This window comes from Agelaius tricolor, unplaced genomic scaffold (assembly GCF_023055355.1).
Source record: "Agelaius tricolor isolate 1412-34295 unplaced genomic scaffold, bAgeTri1.0.p SCAF_2, whole genome shotgun sequence".
Lineage (NCBI taxonomy): Eukaryota > Metazoa > Chordata > Aves > Passeriformes > Icteridae > Agelaius > Agelaius tricolor.
In genome coordinates, this window is record NW_027269262.1 from 48,198,409 (window position 1) to 48,221,281 (window position 22,873).

Genomic DNA, 22,873 nt, shown 5'->3' on the forward strand with positions numbered 1-22,873 from the left:
GCTCTGCTCTTTCCATTGAGAGGCATTCTGTTCTTCTCTCCTCCTTGTGTGTAAAAGAGTGCTTGTCTCCTTCACCTGTGTGGTGGCAGTTCATAACCCTCTAGCAAAACGTTTTTAACCCTGTCTCAGCTGTTGAATATAACAGCAGGGCATGTAATACTTATGTAACCCATAAGTACACAAGTGTTTTCTAGTTTGTGCTTTTAGCAAGGTTTTAGAGGTTGTTTTATGGTGTGTATTTCTTGGTATTCATCAGATGTCACCAGTAGCTGTAAAGCCACAGACCTGAAATTATAACTGTGGCTCCTTTTTAAAAAAAAAATAAAAATAATCCAGTTGGTAAATCAGTAGATAGGAAAGTATTCTCCCTCCTTCTCTTCCCTGTATGCCCAGTCCCTTGCCCGAGTGCAGATTTGACACCAGCTGTGGGAGAACATGGGTGTATGTAATGTTCAATGGTGTTTCTCTGAAATGGTTTCCTGGTGTTGCTCATTCTGATCTAGGTGATGATTTGGACAAGCTGCTGGAGAAGATGCTACAGCAGCGGGGGGAAAGTGTCATTATTCCTTTTAATGGAGATGTTAGTGAGTGTGTGTCATCTCAGGAGGCAATTGCCATGGTTTCTACACAAGAACCAGGTAATTTTTTTTACGTGCAAGATATTAAATAAGTGAGTAGCTCACTAAACGTCAAAATGCCTACACCTCAGGAGAATCTGAGGGCACATTTGCAGTCAGTGTGCCAATCTTAAAATACTAATACTGCCAGCTAAATGTAGCAATACAGCAATTGCTCAGACAAAAAATCTCTGTAACAACCTTCAGCAATTTTTTTCCCCTGATGTTTCTATATTCTATTAGCTAAAACATGTTATCTTCTGTTAGGCATCAAGCAGAGTAGAGAAGATGTTTCTTTGTAGCACTGGCAGAGTGGATTCATCTCATCTTTTTGCTCAGAGAAAAGGAATGTAACCTTGAGTTTAAGGCAGAGGGGAATTGTGTTCTCCTGATCTCCTCAGCTGTCCTCTTGCTTGGTAATATGCATTAAAGGCTTGTGCTCTGAGGCTTAAACTTTTAGGGCATGTGCTTTAAGATCTTGGGCTGAAAGGTGTTAGGCAAGTGTGATCTGTAAATTGTTGATCTGAGATGCGTCTTACTCAGCATAATGTGATGAGATGCTTAAGTGCAAAAGGTAAGCTAGGATTTCCTGTCTAAAATTGCTAATTTTCAGAATTATTTAGCTATTCTGACTTCTAAACATACTTTCCTTTTCATATCACAATACTGGCAAAAGATACACTGAGCTGTTGTGAACACTGAGAATCTTTCAGGTCCAGTATCAAAGCAAATTCAACCTCCAGTAAGCTTTTTTCTGTGAAAGAAAGGTATGCTATTGGTTCATGTTAGTTAACTTAAATTCATCTATTTGGTATTAAATCTAAATGAAAGCAAAATGGTTTATTGTCTCCACATGGATCAGGAGATCCAACTAGAAGGGCTGCCAGGCACTGTGTTCTGGCACCCTCAGAAGTACAAGTCTCAAGCTTCCTCAGAGGATTAATTTGAAAGGAGAATGATCTTTAGATTCTGGGGGTTTTTTTCTTCTTACTGTGTACCTTTTTTTAAACCTTCATATTTTCTCAAACAATTGTTCTGAGTTAGTTTTGTCGTTAACATGTACAGTGGTTGAAGCTCTTGAGAAACTGCCTGAATAAAAAAAATAAAGAATTAAGTCTCCTAGGCAATGAGAGGGACATTTCTTCCATAGCAGATCTGCTGAGATGGACACTAAGGCACATTTGAATGGGAGATGATCACATGTGCATATGCACACATGAAAACACGTCCCTGTGTCAAACCAACACAGTGGTAGAAGTGGCATAAACAAAATTGTAATACTATTACAGGATTTAATCTGGTAATCTGCAAGTTGAAAAGTGGTTGATAAAGCATGGATTGTTGGACATAGAATTTACCTCATGGAAATTCTGAAATGGAACATGCTTTTTATTTTGAAGAAACATGAGTGCTCTGATCAGTCTCTCAGTTCTCTGCATCTAGAGTGATATTTGTGTTCATTAAGTCCAAATAAATCTGAATTTCAGGAGAACATTAGAGCTTTGTACCTCTCTCTCTGCTTTTTATTATGTGTACACATGCACATCTTTATATATATCTAGGTATGTGCATGTATATTATAGATGTGTTGGTTCATTTAACAGAATGCAATTCATTGTGTTGGCATTGAGTTTCCTTGGGTTAGAAATCCTTAAAACACTTTGGGTATTTTAAGAAATGGACAGTGCTATACTTGAGGTCATCTGATATATTACCACATTTTTACCAAAGAAAGAAAGTTGGCATTTGTGATCTGGACCAAACTTTCCAGAGAGTAGAGATTTATTCTGGTGAGTGATGTTTTTTTCCTGATAATAGAGGGTAGGCTGTTTGGAGGGTCATGCTTTGCTGGGGGGGTGGGAAAGTAAACATGTTTCTTGCTGTGTTTTGTTTTCTTTTTCAAACAAACACACTCTAGATTTGGATGTTGATACCTTCCAAATTTACCAGCCACAGCTCACAGTTGCCAGAAAGCTCTTGTCCCAGGTTTGTGCTATAGCAGACAGCGGCAATCAGAGCCTGGATCTGGGCCACTTCAGCAAGGTGGACTTCATTGTTATAGTGCCCCGTTCGGAAGTCCTGGTGCAGCAGACCCTTCAGCGGATTCGACAATCAGGTAAAAGGGAGGGGAGGGAAAATAGGCTCATAAACCCCAGTATGGGATGTTATTACATCATTACTGGTATATGGGGAAAAGTAAGCTGCTCCAGCATATCTTTTGTCCTCATAGTTTGTCTTTTATTGTACTCCTCAAAAAAAAAAATTTACAAAATCATTAAGACCCTGAAAAATACCTAATTGATCCATGTTTCAGAGTAGTTTACTTTTTTAATTCAAATGGCATTCAACATCATATACATTGCAGCATGCCTAATTTATGAATATGACAGCAATATATCTTTACAAAGACTAGTTGTATTGACACAAACATTGAAGCAGAGCATGAAAAGTATGATATGATTGATATGATATGATGTATGATACGATATGATTATGATATGATATGATATAGTAGTAGGAAGAATCAATTTTACATAAATTAATGATATTTGCAAAGGAAAGGTCAGGGTGACTTTTTCTGACTCAAACAATATTAATATATTAGCTTAACGTAGGCAAGTTTGGCCTAGGATCAGTCATGGAGCGTAACCAACTGAGTGCTCTTTTGGATATGTTTGTGGAGTCCTGATGTTTTCCCCCCACTTTTTGATAATGTGAGAAGTTTTTGAAAGGTCTTCAGGCACTTTCTGGAGGAAATCCAGAAGCCAAGGAGCGCATTTTGGCCTCCACTGTGAGAGAAATCACATTTGGATAATCGTCTTCCTACTGGGACCTATCAGTGGTTTGGCAGAAAAGTGGCAATTTCCCATTGACCCTTCATTTTTGGATGCACTCAAAGGAAAATATTTTTGTTGTATTCTCCTTTTTGGCAGGTGTGCTTGTGGACTTGGGCCTAGAAGACAATGGGACAGCCTATCAGAGAGCTGAGAAATACGTGGTCCGGCTGGACAATGAGATTCAAGCTAAATTTGAAGTTTTCATGAGGCGGGTGAAGCAGAACCCCTATACGCTCTTTGTGCTGGTTCATGACAATGCCCACGTGGATTTAACAAGGTAGCTGCTCCAGTCTGCTGAAGGCAAATCATCCTCTCCCAGCATCTTCCCATTAGGTTTTTCAGAAGACTTAACATCTTAGACTCATATTGCTTTGCCTAGGCATTTTTAAGGCATTTTGTGCCTTATAATCCAAGAGAATCTCTTTTGGTTGCCCATACTTATTCTGATTCAGCTGAAGGTAGGTGAGAGTAGTTTCAGATTATTGGATGCCTAAGAGGACTCTTTAGGATTGTATGCTATGGTGCTGAAATCTAAGGGAAAATGCTGGATTTTGCAAATTTCTTTGTTCTTCTTGTCTTTTTTTTCTGTTCCTCTTTTTTTTCTGTGCTCAAACCCAAATGTATCCGATGCTCACTAGCTGGTTGTACTTTAATTCATGTTTCTATCTCTGATAATAGTGTTGTTTGTGATATGAGAAAGCCTACAGACATTTTAAGTCTGCATCATAAGAAAGATGCCATAGCTTCTGTAAGAAAAGGATTTAAAGAAACAGCTGTATTGAATTTGGCTTTCGGTCTAAACACAACATGTATACACATGCAAAAACATTTATTCACACCAAATCACACGTTCATATTGAAAGAAGAAAGAAATAAGTAAAGCTGATAATTCTGTTCTTGTTCCATGACTAAACTAAGGAGAATAATGTGGTTTAAACATGATATATAAGGTTGTAGGATTCTTTTCAATATTAGAAATAGTGAAAGGTGTCCCTTCCCATGGCAGAGGGGCTGGAACTAGATGGTCTTTAAGGTCCCTTTCAACTCAAACCATTCTATGGTTCTATAATAAGCAAAATACTCACCTTGAAGGACAGCTGAAAAGAGACAAAAGCAACATTATTTCTACCTGGTCTTCCCATTCACTTTTTTTTACTGTCCTTGCTCTACTTTGAATTTGGAATTTCTGAATATATAATGGAAGTAAAGGCAATTTCAGGAGCCCAGAACATCAGTAGACTTGCCAGCTCCCCACCCTTTTATAAATTTGTTAATTCAGACTGGAAATGCCACTGGATTACATAAAATTGCTGCTATATCCTATCCCCACAGCACATGGAACAGTGTTTCTTAGTGAGAGGGGTTTAATCAGCTTTGACTTATTTTTGGTTTCCTCTGTGTGATGCTTTTTTAAATTGTCACACTAATCCACCTTCTCACTGTCAACGGATTTTGATCCTTTATTTAGGTGTTTGTTGTTTTCCCTTGTTTTCCTGAGCTCACCCACAGGGAACAGTCAAACATTTTTTGAAGTCTTTTACCTTTCCAAGGAGATTTTTGGAAAAAAACCCGTAGTTCTCTGTGTCATGTTAATTTAGAGATTTTTCTGTAGGAAGAGAGTAATCCATGGAATTTCAGGATGTCTGTAAAGCAATTCTTTGCATTCTTATTTCTGCAGTGCCATTTCAAGTTCCCTGTCACATGGTGAGCCTAATCATGGTCTGGCTGATAGAGTTATTAATTGCAGGGAGGTGCTTGAAGCGTTCAACCTCCTTGTTCTTCAGGTCAGCTCTTTCCCTTATGCCCTGCAAACACAGCAGTCCAGGATCAGCTCTAGCAATGAGGTACATTGGATACAAGCTGACACTGTGGTAAGTGTTTAACTGTTAATTTTAACTGTGAGTTTTAATGTGGAATTCATGCCTAACAGAGTCTAGAAAATGCTTGTGTTGGGAGGGAGCTCTTTCTCTGCTGGAGTTCATTATCTCAGATTCCAGATGGACAGCCCTGAGATAGTGATGGTAGAGGTAGCACCTGATATTTAGGACCAGGAATTAATCAGTTTTCTATATCCAGTCATGGAAGATGAGAATCCACTTTCTGTGCTCTGGTCAGACAAAGCTATGTAGACATGCCATAAAGCTCCAGAGCTGCCTTTCCCTTTTCAAGCAGTCTGACTTTTGACTGTAAGTTACATGTCACATAGCCTGTCATGTCTGTTCATTACATTCCCAGTCCTAGTTAAAGTTCTGTGCTAGGTTAACAAGTTTTGGTGTAGTAGGTGCTGTCACTGTACAGAGGAAATGTCCTGTTGGATATTCTGCACTATTAACTTTTTCCATCATTTCAGCCAGCTGATTCTGAGGATGTTTTGGATAAACCTGCTAAAAATAGCATTTTCTCCTATTACTTGTTTGGTGTATTTATATCAGATTTGACTTTACTGTGCTGAGTGGACCATTTATTTCTGCAAAGTGTCTTAAAATGAGAGCTGTAAAAAATAATTAATGTAAAATGACAGAATGAATGAATATTCTAAGTTTGCTTTTTGGTTGATTGTTAATATAAACCATATGGTGATCTTCTAAAGTGGTCTAGACAATTTTTTTGTTTCCCAAAAGTAAAAAAATTACCAACTTTCAGTCTTCTGATTAAAAAATAACCCACAAGAAAGGGGGAGACTGTAGGTGGTTAATTACATTCCTAGAGATTACTGCTGATATAAATGCACTGGAGAATATGCTGTGCTTCCATCAAAGGCTCATGAAATTTGAAACACAAATATTCTGTCTTTCTGATAGCTGAATGCAGATTTACATTCCAACAAAAAAAATTACTAATTTGTGGTTTTCATTAGAAAAGCATGTAGACTCTGACAATCAAGAACAACTTTGGAAATTAATAATCCTTCTCTTTTCAGGTTCTACTCTAAATAGAAATGAGATGACAGTTGTCAGTAGATTTAAAGCCAGAGATAGGGGGTCAGAAAATAAGTAGCAGAATTCTAGAAACCCCGTGCAGTCACAGGTAGCAGATAATACTGAAAAATTTGCAAGGACCTACATATGTCTTTCCTAGCTGTAGGCAAATAATAGGTTAAGTAAAAAAACAATTTGCATTTTATTGTATTCGTTGAAACGAATAAATAGCATCACTTAGGGAGAATGGATAAAAAGAAAGGATTCTTTGGTTGGGAAAGCGCTTTCCACTTATTTTTTTAAATGACACAAGAAATAAAAATTTGTTCTAGAATACCTATATTTTTGCTGTTTGTGCATGAAACAGGATGATGCGGCAAGTGAAGAAAAGCTATACTTTGGTTTGAATGAATACAGCAAATCCCTCCAGTGGGGAGTCACAAGTCCCCTTCTGAGATGTGATGAAACCTTTGAAAAAATGGTCAACACGCTTTTAGAAAGGTAAATAATAACATGGAAACTTGGGATTCTGCCCAGTTGGGATCTTAAAGATACATCTTTATGAGCCCCATTACAGGGACGAAGACATGATGACCTTTGATGTTGATCTTGGAAAACATGAAGTATGTGCAATTTTATTTTTGTAACAATTTTAGTGCAGTTGAAGAAGGGAGTGGATGTCCTTCATTTGTTTATAGAAGAGATTGGGTCCATTCAGCAGCAAGCTGAATTCAGCTGTGCTTCTCTCTTCTTTTGGCTCAGCCCTCACTGAGCTCAGAAGGTAGCACAGGTTTCATGCCTCACCACTTCTGGTGTCTCTCTCGTTGGTGGTGAGGGTGTTTCAAAAACAACTTTTGTTATTTCAGTAGTTGGCCATGGTTTTGGTTCCTGCAGCTCAGGGCCTGTTAGTACCCTGCAGCTGCCTGAAAAAGCTACTTTCATGGCACATATCCAAGATACAATTAAATGTGCCCACTTCAGGAGTGAGGGGAATACTGTCATTTCCAGCAATGTGGAGTTAATCTGCTGTGCATATCAGCACCACAGATCCCTTATAGCACTTCCAATAATAGGTCTCATGTTTTCATATTTGCTAGAACAGGATTGTTCTGTGTTCAATACTGTGTTTTCTGTTTTAATTAGGTCAATATAATAGTTGTAAATGCATCTGTATTTATTAAGTAAAAGTATGTTAAATTAGCAACATTAATAATTAAGTATATCATTAATACTTATTATCTACAAATAGGCAATAATAATTTGGCCAGTTCCTTAGATTTCTCCTATTCTTTCTGGTCAAATCCAGTGGAAGAGATAGTGGTCACTATCACTCTCTTTCTGTTTAAGTGTGGGTGGAAAAAAGGATGAAGGAGGATTTATGTATGTGCAAATATTCATACGAGATTAGGATAATACTAGAAATTGATGGCAGGTGAACCTCTCTACCTTGGAGCCAGGCTATGTTTTTGTGTGGCAGTTTATCAGTTTAGGCTCTGTTTTCAAGAAACTGGGCTATTCTGTCTGGGTGGATGAGCCATTCAGCCTTACAAGCTGAAAATATTGCTGACATTTTTGTATTATAAGAAAGGCTCCATTTGTTTTAGTAGCAGAAGTGCAGTGCGTACTTTTATGGAAGGAAGAGTAAAAAGTATTTTAAAAATTAACTGGTTTAATGACTGGCTGATGGTATCCAGAACAAACTACTGTATCTACTGGCTAAACACAAACCCAAAACTTTCTTTAAATGGGTATCATATTGTCTATTAGATTACTCAAGAAAGACACCAGAGAAATTTGGAACTTCTAGTTATTTTAGTTATTCAGACTTATGTGACACAAGACCAGCACTCAAAGCATAGTAGTGTAGTGTTTTTCTGTATTATGCTGGCAAGGGAGCTCATGGGAAATGTCTAGAAATTGAGTGGGTTTTTTTGCTTGAGTAGGTTTTAATTTTATTTCTCTTAAAATTTTACTTCATATTTGTTGTCACTGCATGTAGCTGTAATGAAAGCAATGATGTTTGCTGTGTAAGTTAAAAAGCAAAATGGAAGTTCAGATTTGGCTCAGAACCAGCAATTCCTATTGGTAAATCCAGCTTTCTGATGAGAGATTGAGAGTTGTGAAATTATGAAGTACTTCTCCCACTAACCGCTTGAAGCCACGATGGTCTTCAAGTTTGTAGAAGAAAAAGCTTGTGGAAAGCAAAGCAATTATAAGCGTGTGTTCTGGGAATAAATTCGATCTGAGGTGTTTCTTATCTCCATCAAGCCAAAGATCTTTAGCTGAAATTTTGGACTAGATCAGGGTAAGAGAAGTTTATAATTCCTGTTACTTGAGCTCAGGACTTGGGCCAAATTTGTTCAAAATTTTTGTCTATGAAAATGGAAGACTTCATTTTTTGACCACTACTAGAAAAAATAGTCACTTCTTCACTATGCAGTCCTGCTTTTTGGCTGATTTTCAGACAGTGCTGTGATTTTGCACGTGCTAATGCAGAACCGTGTCTCCCGCAAGGTACCCGCGGCTGCACAGCATGGTGATCCGCTGCTACCTGCTCATCCAGCAGTACTCCCAAGCTCTGATGGCCCTCACCACCATGGCCTCTCTGAGGGATCACAGCACACCTGAAACACTCAGCATCATGGATGACCTCATCACAAGTCCAGGAAAGGACAAGAACGGCTGTGGCCACATGCTGGTCATCCGGGTGCCGTCGGTGCAGCTGGCCATGCTGGCCAAGGAGAGGCTGCAGGAAGTCAGGGACAAGCTGGGGCTGCAGTATCGCTTTGAGATCCTCCTGGGGAACCCTGCCTCGGAGCTCACTGTGGCCAAACACTTCGTCACACGGCTCAAGGTCAGCAGGAGCTGAATGTTTGTTTGTTTGTGTGCTCACTGTAGTCATCTGGCTGTTGTAGCTGTTTTGTGGTTATTCCCACATGTTTATAGGTGAATTATGCTGTAGGGAAAGGGCAGGTGTTCTGTATCTGTCACTGTGAATGCATTTCTGTACTTGGAGCATAAAAGGTAGAGAGACTTGGAGCAAACCTGAATTGTTACTGGTTCATGAAGTCAAACACCAGCTGTTATTTCACTTCTTAAAGTTGAATAACAGCATGCATCAGATAGGGTTCATCTCTAAAAGCAGAGCTCAGATCTCTGTAGGCAAACTAATTATTTCCACCAACTTATCTGTCTGTCTAGTGTATCTGTTGTCTGCTCTGTTCATCTATCTTCTGCCCTTCTGATAACTGGTAAAGTATACTGTTTGTCACAGATTTCTTTCCTCAACCCCTGCATGCTGAAAGCCTAAAGAGTCTACATGCATATATGCCTAGCATATCTGCACCAGCCTAAAATTTTGCATGGATTTAAAAGAGCATGGTTCAAGTAGCCAAACCCACTTCATGTATTGACCTCACTACATTAAACAAAGGGGAGATGAGTTGTCTGCCTTAGGTATCAGCCTGAAAGTAGTACTGGTTATCTGTCCTGAACTTTGCTCACAGAAATCTTAATTTTCTGCTTCTACTGTGAGTTACACACTGTATTCAAAACCACGGAAAAGAGGAATGAAAACCACCGAAAAGAGGAATGAATTTTTTGAGCCTGTCTGAGAGAGCATGCCTACAGCCAAAAGCAGATAAAATGTCCTTTAAAGAAACTATGACTCCTGCTTCTCAAATTTTATGTGCAGCAGGAGAGGGAAGAAAGTAGTCATAAATGAGACAATGGCATGTGAGATTAACTGCTCTGTGCTGGTGGGTTTTTTTGGATAGGCATGAATCCCACTCTTAAATAATACTGGGTTGAATCCTGTGAGGGCTTCTTAATAGTGCTTTGCCATAATGAGTTGCAGCCCTTACACAGTGCTGAAGCAGCCTATGAGGCCTTGACTGTGGAGCTGTTGCAGGTGGATATCCATGTAGACATTTGTCTGGAATAGAGGAATTTTATCAGGTAGAGAGTGAAAAACTTTCTTAATGATTCTTCTTATTCGTCTCTCCAAAACATAAGATGTGTTTTTGGACTGAACAGAGCTGTAGGATTCTTTCTTCTTTTCTTGCAGTTTACTAGAAGAAAAGCCCTCAAATCTGAACCATGCATATGAAGGGAGTTAAGGAGAGGAATTCAGTTGCCCAAATATAAGCCTGTAATGTCTTTTTAGGTGGGGTGTCCCAGTAATATTTCAGAATAATAAAGGTCACCTGTGAGGCTGGTGCTGTGCTACCATACCTGCTAGTCTGGTGCCTGGGATAACACAAGATTTCTGATGTGGTGTGAGCATATGTTTGGGGAGCTGATTCCCATTATAAAATTCATCAGCCTAGGTTATTGCAGACAAATTTGATTTAGTCTCTATGCTGCTGGGCATTTGTTCTGACATTAGGTGGAGTACTGAAACTACAGGACTAGAGCCAGTGGAGAGCTTTCAGTATGAGCATTCCAGCCCTTTTATTGATGTGTGTATGGGGAGAGAGCAGTATGAGGCTACTGAGTGCTGAGGCTCAAAATGTGGTCCCACCAATAAATACTCTTGGTTGCAGGAAGGATGAGACCTCATCATGACCATTTTCAGAGGCAGGGAGGGAAGCTTTACAGGTGAACCCAGCTGAAAAGTGTGACTTAACTTAATCCCTCTCTCTGATGGCATCAGCAGAGTGTGTGGTGCCACAGCAGGGCAGGGAGGGTGGGAAGCTGTCTCTGCAGTGCTGGTGGCTGCATTGTTCTGTCAGACAAGCTTGCTGGTCAGCTAGACCAGCCAGCCAGGTTGTTCCTCTCCATCAGGGAGTCAGAGCTACAGAATGAAACAAGAGATGGAAGACAAGTTAAATTAACTATTTCACTGACAGGGATGCTGTCATGGCATACCCTTTAAGTGTAACAAGAATCAAACTGTTTGGGAGACATTCAGAAGTGAGGTGCCCTGAGGGTTGCACCTCTCTGACCTTCCTGAGAAAGATGGTCAAGAAATATATCTTCTGGATGCAAGTTTACATCTCAAAGCCCTAGGCACTCATTATTTTTAGGTCCTTATGCTAGCAAAAAAGAAAATCAAGTAAAATCAAAAGAAAAATTGTCTTCCCCTATTTCACTTTATAGTCATGCACTTTCACAGAAACTTTGTTTTGTGGAGAGGCAGAGGAACACACAGCTGGACTAACCCTTTTGAGCCAGAAGTTCTCTCTCTGCTGCCAAGGCTGCTTTCCCAAGTCATTAGATACTGCTAGTTAATTGGGGAAATAAATTTTTTCAGTAAGCTCTGCTGGACTGGGGGGATTGAAGGATGTAAGGACATGAGACTGGTGCTACCAACCTTTCCAGTGCAAAGGGAAAATGGTGCAGTTTTGTGGTCTCAGGCCTTGATAGACTGTGGGTAAAGAGTTCTTTCAGGGGGGGATTACCTCCAGGGAAAGGTGAAATGTGTTTCTGTCATGTAATCTTTCCTTGTATAAAATAATTAAACAAGGTTCATTGGCCCTTTTTCATGCTCCACTTCAAAGTCTTACTTTAGCTTTACATTAATATCTTTTATCTGTGCAAACTGAACGCATCAATGGCTTTTTTCTCTGACAGCCCACACTAATGCCACACCTGGTGAATATTTCCAGCACTGAATAACGTATGCTATGCACCCATTTTTCTTTGCATTTAATGCTTGGCTAACAGTTGGCTACCAGAAAACAAATGCATGCCTGCACCCAAGGTCTCCTTCCTGTTGGCCCTTGAGTAAGCAAGCTCTGTATAAAAAGCAAAAGCAGGAACTGGTGAAAAAAGGAAACAGCAGAAGATTTAGAAGATTTCATTTAGGTGTGACTGGAATATTCTCTGTTCACAGGCTTGGAGGGGCAATGAGCAGGATGACTGGATTCCTCGCACCTATCAGGATCTGGAAGGTCTACCTTGCATTGTTATTCTCACTGGCAAAGACCCTCTGGGAGAGACTTTCCCCAGGTGCTGTTATTACTCTTTCAGTGTGGTTGCTTTCTAACATGTTTAGATAAGTTGGGTTTGATTCTATCTAGCTGTCTTTTCACAAAAGAAGCATATTTTTGCAGACTTCAGTTAGAACTGTTTAAAGGTTTGAAAAGTGCAGTTTGTGAAAAGTCATGTGTGGGTCATTAAGTGTCTGTGCAAAGTATGAAGGAGCACACCTTATGTACTGAATATTTAAAAATAATTTTATATGTATGGGCAAATAAAATTGTTAATGAATTTTTAGTAACCAGTTAAAGATAGGGAGTGTTCTTCAAAGTCAGAGAAAACAAAACTTCTTTTTTCATTTGAGTTGGCTTTCCTAGGTCGTTGAAATACTGTGACCTTCGACTAATTGACTCCAGCTACTTAACTCGTACTGCGTTAGAGCAAGAGGTGGGCCTGGCATGCTGCTACGTCTCCAAGGAGGCAATTCGAGGGCCTATTGTAGCTCTTGACCTCAGTGAGAAGGAGCAGGAGAAAGCAAATGGCAGCGAGAATGACTCTGACGAGCTGCTGATAGACTTGGACCGGCCCCAGAGCAACAGCAGTGCTGTCACTGGAACCTCAGGTCAGTTATCCTACTGTTGGTCTGGAAAACAAGTCTTTATTCCCGAGTCACTGGAATTTGGATGCAAACAGTGAGATGTTTTCTCAAATGTGGGTTGCTTAGCTGGATTCAGCTGCAGGCTAGACAATGAAATGTTAGTTGCAGATTCTTCACACAGTGAGCAATTTTCTTGTCTACTGCTAAAAGGAGACGGTGTTTCCATGGAAGGGATGGTGTGCCATAACTAAGCGTCCCTTGTGATTTTGATTTTTAAACTTGTATTTCACATTTGTTGCTAGCTTTGTTCAGTGAATCCTGAAAAGATCTTAAAAATCAGAGCAAAAAGGGCTAGCATTAAATTCTAGGAATAGAAAAACACTCTGTAACTCTGGGAATACCTATGGGTGAGGATGGATATCTGCCTCCTTGCCAAGACCAACAGAATGGTTGGGTCTTGTCCTACCTCTTCAGGCATCACTTCCCACCAAGCCTTCCATTCTTTGCATTCAGCAGACACTTCTGGTTCCTTCCCTTTATTTCCCTATGAGTCTGAGGTATTAAGGCAGCTGAACTGGGTCTTTGCTATGCACCATGTCTTCCCATACACTAACTGAACCTGACAGGTAGGGAGGAGGAGGGGACATAGCCCAGTTCACGTCAAGTTGCAGTGAAATAAATGCTCTGTTCTTCATAGAAAGGAAGATACAATTGATCTGTGTATACAGTGGTTTGTTAAACTTGACTTTCAGAGCATTGTACCATCAAATTCCAAATCCTAGATGGGAAATGATAGCTAGCATACAGAGATGAGGAGTGAGCACTTGGAGTCTGACCCCTGTTGCAGCAGGACATTTGCCTCCCCAGCCAAAGGAACAGACAGATATAAATGATTTCTTCTTACATGGTGAAACGCTGACCTAAGCCACAGCAGCATTCACTGAACAGAAGTGTTTGTGCATTAGGATTGTCACATAGATCAAATGAATTCATGGATTTCTTTCATCAGTCAGTAACTTTTCATTGCTTGCTATTTGTTTTCCCAGGCTCCTTGGCTGACAACGGTGTGAGCTCCTCAAGTGCCACAGACAAGTCTCAGAAGCAGGCGCCATCCCTGAACTTTCAGGCTGTGGCACACAGCTCAGTAGACGAGGGAGCTTACTCCAGCTTTACAGCCAGAGAGACCCTGAAACAAGAGTGTGACTCGCTGGGTAACCAGATGGCCAGCAGCACCACCCCCAAGCTCTCCTCGCTGTCATCAGTCTCCCAGACTTTCCAGTGGCCTGCCCAGTCAGCCAAGGACAGCAAGGCCCTCCGTGTGGCACTGCCGCGCATCGTCATCCTGTCCAAAGCTGCCTACTGCCTCCTGAGCTCGCAGAAAAATGGGAACTTGCCTTCCTCCTCTTCCCTCCTGCCTCACGCTGACGTGTCTTGGCTGAGCTCCCTGAGGCCTCTGCTGCACAAGGACATGAGCAGTGAGGAGCAGTCTCTGTACTACAGGCAGTGGACGACGGCCCGGCAGCACCACGCGGACTTCAGCAATCAGGCCGAGGCGTCTGGCACCAGGACTTTTCACCCCCGGAGGCTGCTTTTGACAGGGCCACCACAAGTAAGTTCCTCCTGCCTTTTCAGCAGTCTGAGGGGGGCCAAGTTTGCAGTGATGTGTTCTGAGGTCAAAAATCAAAGTCAAATTTTAAGGCTAAGTCGATGCTGAAAGTGGTAAGGAGAGGAAGGGTGATGCTTTATGTCATGTTTTAGCCTAGGTGAAACACATGTGGGTGGCACTGGGCATAACATTGTCAACAGGAGAGAAGCAGTTATCACTGCTGATCTCCCTGCATACCAAAGTGACACAGGCTGTGACCAGGTTGTGCTCAGAGAGCAATTTAGTAGAAGTGTTTTCAGTATAGTGGGCAATATTACATCTTGCAGTGTTTTCAGGCAGAGCTGAACACAGAGCTTTGGGATAAGCCCAGAGGCATTTATCTGAAATGTACCAAACTTCCACTGTAGTACTTTGGGTTGGCATTTAGACTTTTTCCATCTCTGGCTCAGGTTGGAAAGACTGGTTCATACTTGCAGTTCCTAAGGATTCTCTTCCGCATGCTGATCCGGTTGCTGGAAGTAGATGTGTATGATGAAGAAGAGATTAATGCCAGTAAGTATTTAGTAGGTATTCTTAAGATGTATTATAAAGAGCCTACCTGTGTATTAGTCAGCAAGGAAGTTTTTAGGCTCATTAAAAGACTATGAATTACACCTACTACATGTCCTCTCCATTGGTGTGTAGCTAGGCTCTAGGTGTCTGCATATATTTCAGTATACATTGACAAAAAAGTGAACTTTGTAATGGGCTTATCTGAGAACTATTAAATGTATTTTGGGTTGATACGTTTGTGTAGCACTCAAACAAAAGTGAACACAAGGCTGTAAATGGGCAACATCTGTCCATGTTCTCTCTCCTTGCAGGTTTTTAAGCACTGTGTGCTTTTAAGCAGACAGGACATTTAAGAACATTTTGTTCCTGGCTGAAACCTAACTATTATTTATGTTTATTTAGAAGTTATATACCCATTTGCAGTAAGATTGTCTCCTGTCTGCAGTTTGCAGGTTTTATGCTGAGGATAAAGGAGAGCAGGATCCTCTTTGGATTTGTGCTCATTTGTCAGATCCCACAGATCCATTAACTGCCATGGCAGGACTTTGCCTTGAGAAGAGCAAAACCTTTTAAAAATTAGTCCTCTTCATGGTGTTCTGGTACATAATTCTCATGACCATTAGACTGGCATCCTGAAAATGTAGTCGTTGTTGAACCTTTGAAAAGACTAATATTTCTGTTCATACAGTGTTATTAATGCAAAAAAAAAAAAAGAAAAAGAGAAAAGAGAAAAAGATATTTTCCTTTGATTTGGAGCTTTGGGGCAGTTATTCCCTTGTTACTTGAACTAAAGTACCTCAGAAACTTAGGATGAAATCTCAAAATGCAGGAGATGTTCTGCACCGTGCTGGCTGGCCTGTTGAGATCATGGCAATGTATCACACCCCTGCCAGGAATGCATGGAACTCCAGCAGAAAACCAGTTTGGGTTTGGTTGGGGTTTTTGGTTGTGGCTTTTTTGCTCCCACTACTTCTGTTGGAATGCTTCTCCAGAGCCCTTGTGTTCTCATTATTTTTAATACTACTTTATTCTCCACCCCAAATATGTTTCTGTCCCATTTATATGCATTCTGTTTGGGACCAAAAACCACAATAATTTAAATTAAAATACTTTTTCTCTTCTTTGAGGTTTGTTTCTTTGGAGTGGTCAGGCAGCTATCTTACCTCGCCTTCAGCATTCACCTAGGTAGTCTGGATCTTCTTACAAGATTCTCACAAATGACAGGCTCTTTATTCTCCTAGTCAGTTTGGTACTATTTTCAATTTATCCTTCTGGTGCATGGGTGAGCAGAACTGAATGTTTAACCAATCCAGCCTACAAGAGCTCATGTGTTTCCCTGCCCCCACTGAAAGCCCCATGATTGATGAAACCTGTGAATGGTCTTTTCCATTCTCCCTTTTCAGTGGCATTGATGCTTAGTACTCCAGGTTTCTCAGCAACTCTGTCATTTCCAACCAAGGTGCTCCCAACCTGCTGCAGAAATGCTTATTATTAATCCTTCAATGTACATATGACTCACATTTTTTCTGTTAAATATCACCAAGTTTTTGTTGTTACAGTTGTTGAGGCCATTGAATTCCGTCCTGCTGATCTTTGATTCCTTTTGCATGTTGACAATGATTTTAGGAGTGTGCCACCAGCAAACTTAAACCAATTTTTTGTTTAAGCTGGTGAGATTAGTGAAAATATTAAACAGTGTGCCCCTCTATTGAACTTTTAACTTCATTGGTAATCTCACCTACCTTTATGCTTACAATGTTACGTGCTACCATCTTCTATCTAGTCAACTCTTTCAATTTACAGACCATTCTCCATTTTCTTCAGCTGTATTAATAATTTGTCCTATAGTATCATACCACGTACTTGAGTCTAGAAGGATAAGATTCATTGCATTTTCTTTGTTCAGAGAAATAGGTATTTCATGGCCATGAAATAATGAAAGTAACACAGGATTTCTTTAGTCAACCTATTTGCATTTTATCATATTTTTCATTTAATTCAACATCTTTAATTACTTCCTTCACCCTCTCCAAATTTTGAATATTACCCAGGTCAGAGTAATGGACTCAGAGCTCTTTAGATTACTGTCTCTCCTCTTGCAGCAGGGTAGGGTGAGCATGTGCTCATCCATATACCCAACCTTCATTTCACCTGAGTTCACTTTTCTAAAATCAGTAACCTCAGTTACACACCTATTTTCATGTGTTCTTCCATCTCATTTTAATCTGAATTGACTCATGTTCAAGCTGCATTCCAAAGCTGTTTTTTTAGGCCAGTGTTTTCTACCATTCCCATTGCTTAAACTTGATTTTCTACTTTAGACTTATCTCTGTTGGATCAGTACAGAAAAGTTTCATTTGATCCTTGCTGGCCACATCCTATTCTGTAATAGGAGCATTTCTTCTACTGCCTTTATCATGTACCACCAGCTACTAGCTCATAAATATACACAGCCTCTCTTTCCTTGCTTTCATCCTTCTGCCTTTGGATACTTTTGCTTCTCATTTACCCAGTGCTCTTCATTCCATCACAGAGGGGCTCGAAACTACAACACCTGTGCCTTCTGCACAAATAGGACCATTCATCTGAGCATTTTAAGCTTAAACCAGAGTGAATTATACCTCAGCAGCATGAAACCTAGGAGGCTTCTCCTCCTGCACACAATTTCTAAGGAATTGCCATTTCTTTGGAATGGCTTTGTGTGCATTGTAATTTCACTGGTAGTATTTATGGTGTTCAGAGATGTTGCTCTGTGTGTGTGTGTGCCTGTGTGAGTTCCAATGCAACTGTAAAGCAGCAACCATCACATAGGCATCATTTGGTGGGTATCTGATTCTGCTTACCTGAAGTGTGTTGTTGCAGATCATACAGAAAACAGTGAAGCTACTCAGTCTAGCAATGACCACTGGCCAGACATTGAGATCTTCAGCAAAATATCTTTCGACCTGAGTGTACATGACCCTAAGTACAGAAATATAAGTCCTGTGTACACAGAGCAACTCTCAAGAGTGAAACAAGGTAAGTAAAATGTAGACTTTTAAAGGAATACTTTCCTGCAGAGATTCAGTGTTTATTGGTTCATTTGAACACAAGTTCACAAGAACCTTTAATCTCCAGAATGAAATGGAAAAAAATAATTTATGTATTCTTCACAGTGCCAGGATCACAGTATCTGTTTTTTAACACTCCTAAAATTTCTGTTATTTCTTTTCTTTGTGCACAGAAACAAGCAAAGAAACAAAATCAGAGGAACCTAAAAAAAGGGAGACTGTGTCCATGATGCTGACTAAATATGCAGCTTACAACACCTTCCATCACTGTGAGCAGTGCCATCAGTACATGGACATAAATCCTGCTGCACAGGTTGGTGTCAAGGTCTAAGGGTAAACTGCATCCTTGGTTTTTTATTGTGGTCTCTCCAGGCATACTGCTCTCATCTCAGGACTCATGCTTTCACCTTGCCTCAGATGGAATTGTTTAATTCTTCCATTCTCAGGGGAGATATTGAGCTACAGACCCAGGAGCATCAACTGTGTCTGTCACGTTCTGAATGAGCAGTTTTTCTCTGCAGCTGCCTCTGGCAAAGGGTGAATATTGTGATTAGTTTTCTGAAGCCAAAGCATTATTCAGCCTGTCCAGAGGGTTTGCAGTGTCTCATGGGAGAAGACTGTAAAAATGAAGAGAAATGCTTGTCTAACCTAAATGCCAGCCATCCACACCTGTGATGGGAGATGGCAAGACCTCCTTCTTCCTTGCCTTATATGTAACTGTGCATCCATCTCAGCAGTAGCTTATGAGTCACTGGACCAAAATGAACATTTTAATCTGTTTAGTTAAAAAAACCTTTCATTTCTAAAGCAAACAGTTATGCTCACAGAAGACTGGCAAGTAAGATTATTCCTGGTTAATAGCTCACACATTATTTCTTAACCAGCAGCAGCAATTTACCTGGAAGTTTCTTATCTCCATTCATTCATTCCTTGCTTGCTAATGTTTTCCAGCAGCTTGCTATTAAGATATGGCAGTGTAGACACCCTGACCTGGCAGTGCACAATGCCAGTTCCCTCAGAGCAGCACCAGCAGGTCTGATCTAAACCTCATGCTTCATTAAGTCCATTGACAGAAGCAAATCCTCCCCAAGGACATCTGTTGTTCCCTCCACTTATCTTTGTGCATGTGGTTAAACATAACTAGTACTAATAACTATAAACACCTACTTCTATGTGTCACTGTGAGCTGTGTATATAGAATTAAGATAATTAAGCTCAGGGAAATTACACTTGCAAAGGGGAGTCACTGGATAGCAAACATTATGAAGAGAGAGGGATTCTTAAATGCTTTAACAAAACCTAAATAAAGTTGCTTTCATTTTCCATCTTTGGCTAATTATTTCAATTTTTAGCAAAATATTATGGAAAGCTCATTGGTAAGAGTAATTGATTTGACTTTGTAGTAAGACAGATGCTTTTGTAGGATGACATCTATCAGCTGTGTAGGCATTTGTATACACTTACATGGTTCAGTGAAGTGCTGGGCAAACTTAAGCTCACCCAAATTCTTCATAGCCTTGTTAATGGTGCGGTCTGCTTTGGTCACACTACTACTTAGGAGAGTATTGCCACAGGAAAAATACTATACTGACACCAATACAGTGGTGCTCCTGCTGAGGTGTCTGAATGATGGTGTATGCTGCTGTGGAGGCACCCCCACGTACTACACTGCTCTTTGAACCTTCTGGGTAAATTGATTTGGACAGTTTTTTTCCTAGTATGTATGCATGTTTATGTATGTGTGTGTGTGTGTATCTGTATATTTGACTTCTGTTTGTAAATACTGAGAAATAATTCCTAGCTGAAATGGACTTCAGAAGAGTCCCGTTTGGCCAAAGACCATTACTGGTACAGAAAGCTGATTCCTTTAATAGCAAGGCCTCAATAATGCACCTTATTGTGAGGAACATGATTACTGAAAGAGTGGTTTGGATGTTCTTCTCTGATGGTTTCCAGTACTGTGACTGGAAGAACTCCTCCTCCTTGTTACTCCTTCTGTGTTACCTGCTGGAAACCTCTTTTTGCTGCTTGTTGCTCTTCAGGTGTCTGACTCCACTCTGCACGCATTCACGTTTTCATCCTCGATGCTGGGAGAAGAGGTTCAGCTGCATTTTATAATCCCCAAGTCCAAAGAGAACCATTTTGTCTTCAGCAAGCAGGGAAAACATCTCGAAAGCATGCGACTCCCACTCGTTTCTGACAAGGTGCGTTCCTGTGCTGCTCTCACCCATCTGCTGCACGCAGGCAGCTTGACATACATATGCAAATTAATGGGAGGAGGTTTTTTCTGTTGTCTTTTTGTTTTGAAGTCCTTTGTGTAAATCTTTCCTGAGTTCCCTTAGAATGGGTTTTTTGAGGGCAAACATCCTTTTTTTCTGTTCCCAGCCTCCAATTCATATGTGTTGCAATAATCAGTGATGTTAAAATGTGGTGTAAAAAATAAACAAATGGAAGTCCCTATCAGGAATAACCTGCTTTTTCACCCTAATGTTGCCAAAATACCTTGTGTTCCAGCAGAATTTGAATGCAGTCAAGAGTCCTATCTTCACCCCATCGAGTGGACGTCATGAGCACGGACTCTTGAACCTCTACCATGCCATGGAAGGCATCAGCCACCTGCACCTCCTGGTAGTCAAGGAGTATGAAATGCCACTTTACCGAAAATACTGGCCCAACCACATCATGCTTGTCCTGCCAGGCATGTTCAACAACGCTGGAGTTGGTAAGAGACACCATCAATGCATTGCTGTGAAGGTACCAAAATCTGCATTGGACAGTGTGGATCATGCTGTTGCAGGAAACCATGCAGCAGCTCCTCACATACGATGTCTGCGCAAAAATGCAGAAGAACTGCTGTCAGGGGCATGGAATATATGTTTGCATGGATCACTGCCTCTTCAGCTTAAAGTCTGATGTTTTGTGGGCCATATTCACTCATTTTACTCAATCTTGCTGTGTAAATTCTAGATGTTTAACACATATTCAAATTGCAATGTTTTAGTTAGCAGAAGGTAAATATTAACTGCAGCTGAACACAGGGGGCTTGAACTTTGGAATTTGTTTTCATGGATGCTGAGTTTATTCTGCAAGAAGTTTTAAGTAGCTTCAGTTTTACCCTTCTTGGTTCAAATTACTTCGTTAATGCCCAGAGAACTGTGTTCTGCAGAGCGTCTTAAAGCATCCAGTCTTCTTGGAATCTGCCTTGTGGATTTAATCACACTGAAAAAGGGACATACAGATTTCTTTGCAAACTAAGGTGATATGAGCACTAAGTTCAGAAAGGGTAATGACTGCAGATGTTTGTGTTACCTTTCTCTGGAAAGAGTGATAAAGTCTAATAAAGATGTCTGTATCTCTTCTTCATGGTATTTCCTCAGGTGCTGCCAGGTTTCTTATTAAGGAACTTTCCTACCACAATCTGGAACTGGAACGAAACCGCTTGGAGGAGCTGGGAGTGAAGCGCCAGTGCGTGTGGCCCTTCATCGTGGTCATGGACGACTCCTGCGTCCTGTGGAACATGCACAGCCTCCACGAGCAGTCCAGGTTGGTGCCCACCCACGCTGGCTCCTTGCACTGCTCCTGCACTGCCAGCAGCACATCTGTGACCAAGGTCCAACATCTGGCAGGGATGCCAGCATCAGAGCAGTAGGAAGGCCGAATGTTTGTCTTGTTGGCCACCAACATGCAGTTCAACACCTGCTGTTGAACACTTCCACATGACTGTGCCCTTACATCTGTGTCAGTACCTCCAATAGACCTCTGATTGTGTTTGTTCTTTGCCTAGAGCCACTCTTCTTTCTAGCAACTGTTTGAGGGATTTTTCAATATGTTACTTTGTTTTGATTCAATTTATGTTTCTCAGAGCAAACAGTTTATTTGTGAAACTTAGAAGGCATTAAGCTCTTGACCTTCTCAGTGCTTACACTGTCCAGTACAGAGAAAATAGCATTCCAAAATTTATGTGTAACATGACTTCTTTTCCCTTCTTAAATTGCTGTGTAAGAACTTTGCTGAAAGGCTCATTTTCTTATTGGCTGCCCTGATGAAGTGAAATTAGTTGCCTGTTGCTAAAAAGTCTTCATTTATGTATATATTTTTACAGCATCTGGAGTAAACATTCTCAGTTGTCAATCGAATTTTTTGGTCCTTTTTATACACACAGATGTATATATTTGCAGGGTATGTAATACAAAAATAATAAAATATGTTTGTATGTTGTGTATGATGATGTTTTGCAGCCAGTCCCTGGAGCCTGGGAGTTTCAGCAAGAATGTGTCTTTGAAAAGTGTCCTCCAACACATTGAAGCCACCCCCAAAATTGTTCATTATGCAATACTGGGTGTTCAGAAATGGAACAGCAAGCTGAACACCAGGAAATCAAAGGCTCCGTTCTCCAGGTGCCATGTGCGTGATTTTATACTGCTCAACATAGACCTGACCCAGAATGTGCAATATGACCTAAACAGGTAGGCAGCACATATATCTCTGTGGAAAAATAGCATCTTGGCTTGATAAGAACCTTGTCACAATGTTTCTGAATGCTGTTGAGATAAACAGAAAGATTCTACCTTAGGTAAGGAGTGCACAATCACAAAAATAAAACACAATGTGATAAATGTTTCATCTGAATGAGTAAGGCATCAAAATGAAACTGCTATAAGCCAAGGAAACCTGGGGAAGACAGATCAAGGGCAAGGAAGGGCTTCAGAGGACCGAAAAAATGAGGAAAGAAGAAACTTGAGGATAAAAAAATAATTGGTTGTACCCAAAGTC

The 22,873-nt window shown here is 40.5% G+C and overlaps 1 protein-coding gene across 5 annotated transcripts in view; it reads left to right on the top strand.

Annotated features, from left to right (window-relative positions):
* The window catches only part of GREB1L (GREB1 like retinoic acid receptor coactivator), a 132,747-nt gene that overhangs the window by 101,735 nt on the left and 8,139 nt on the right, over positions 1-22,873 (top strand). For 3 of the 5 annotated variants that reach the window (XM_071418116.1, XM_071418148.1, XM_071418127.1), the window contains 16 exons: positions 504-638; positions 2,536-2,733; positions 3,551-3,731; positions 5,133-5,325; positions 6,740-6,873; positions 8,887-9,226; positions 12,209-12,324; positions 12,672-12,916; positions 13,939-14,501; positions 14,948-15,050; positions 17,913-18,068; positions 18,274-18,413; positions 20,143-20,304; positions 20,615-20,822; positions 21,478-21,643; positions 22,339-22,566. In XM_071418116.1, the coding sequence (XP_071274217.1) occupies positions 504-638; positions 2,536-2,733; positions 3,551-3,731; positions 5,133-5,325; positions 6,740-6,873; positions 8,887-9,226; positions 12,209-12,324; positions 12,672-12,916; positions 13,939-14,501; positions 14,948-15,050; positions 17,913-18,068; positions 18,274-18,413; positions 20,143-20,304; positions 20,615-20,822; positions 21,478-21,643; positions 22,339-22,566 (3,268 nt within the window). The remainder of the gene's footprint in view (positions 1-503; positions 639-2,535; positions 2,734-3,550; positions 3,732-5,132; positions 5,326-6,739; positions 6,874-8,886; positions 9,227-12,208; positions 12,325-12,671; positions 12,917-13,938; positions 14,502-14,947; positions 15,051-17,912; positions 18,069-18,273; positions 18,414-20,142; positions 20,305-20,614; positions 20,823-21,477; positions 21,644-22,338; positions 22,567-22,873) is intronic. The other 2 variants (XM_071418157.1, XM_071418138.1) reach the window with 1 other exon arrangement.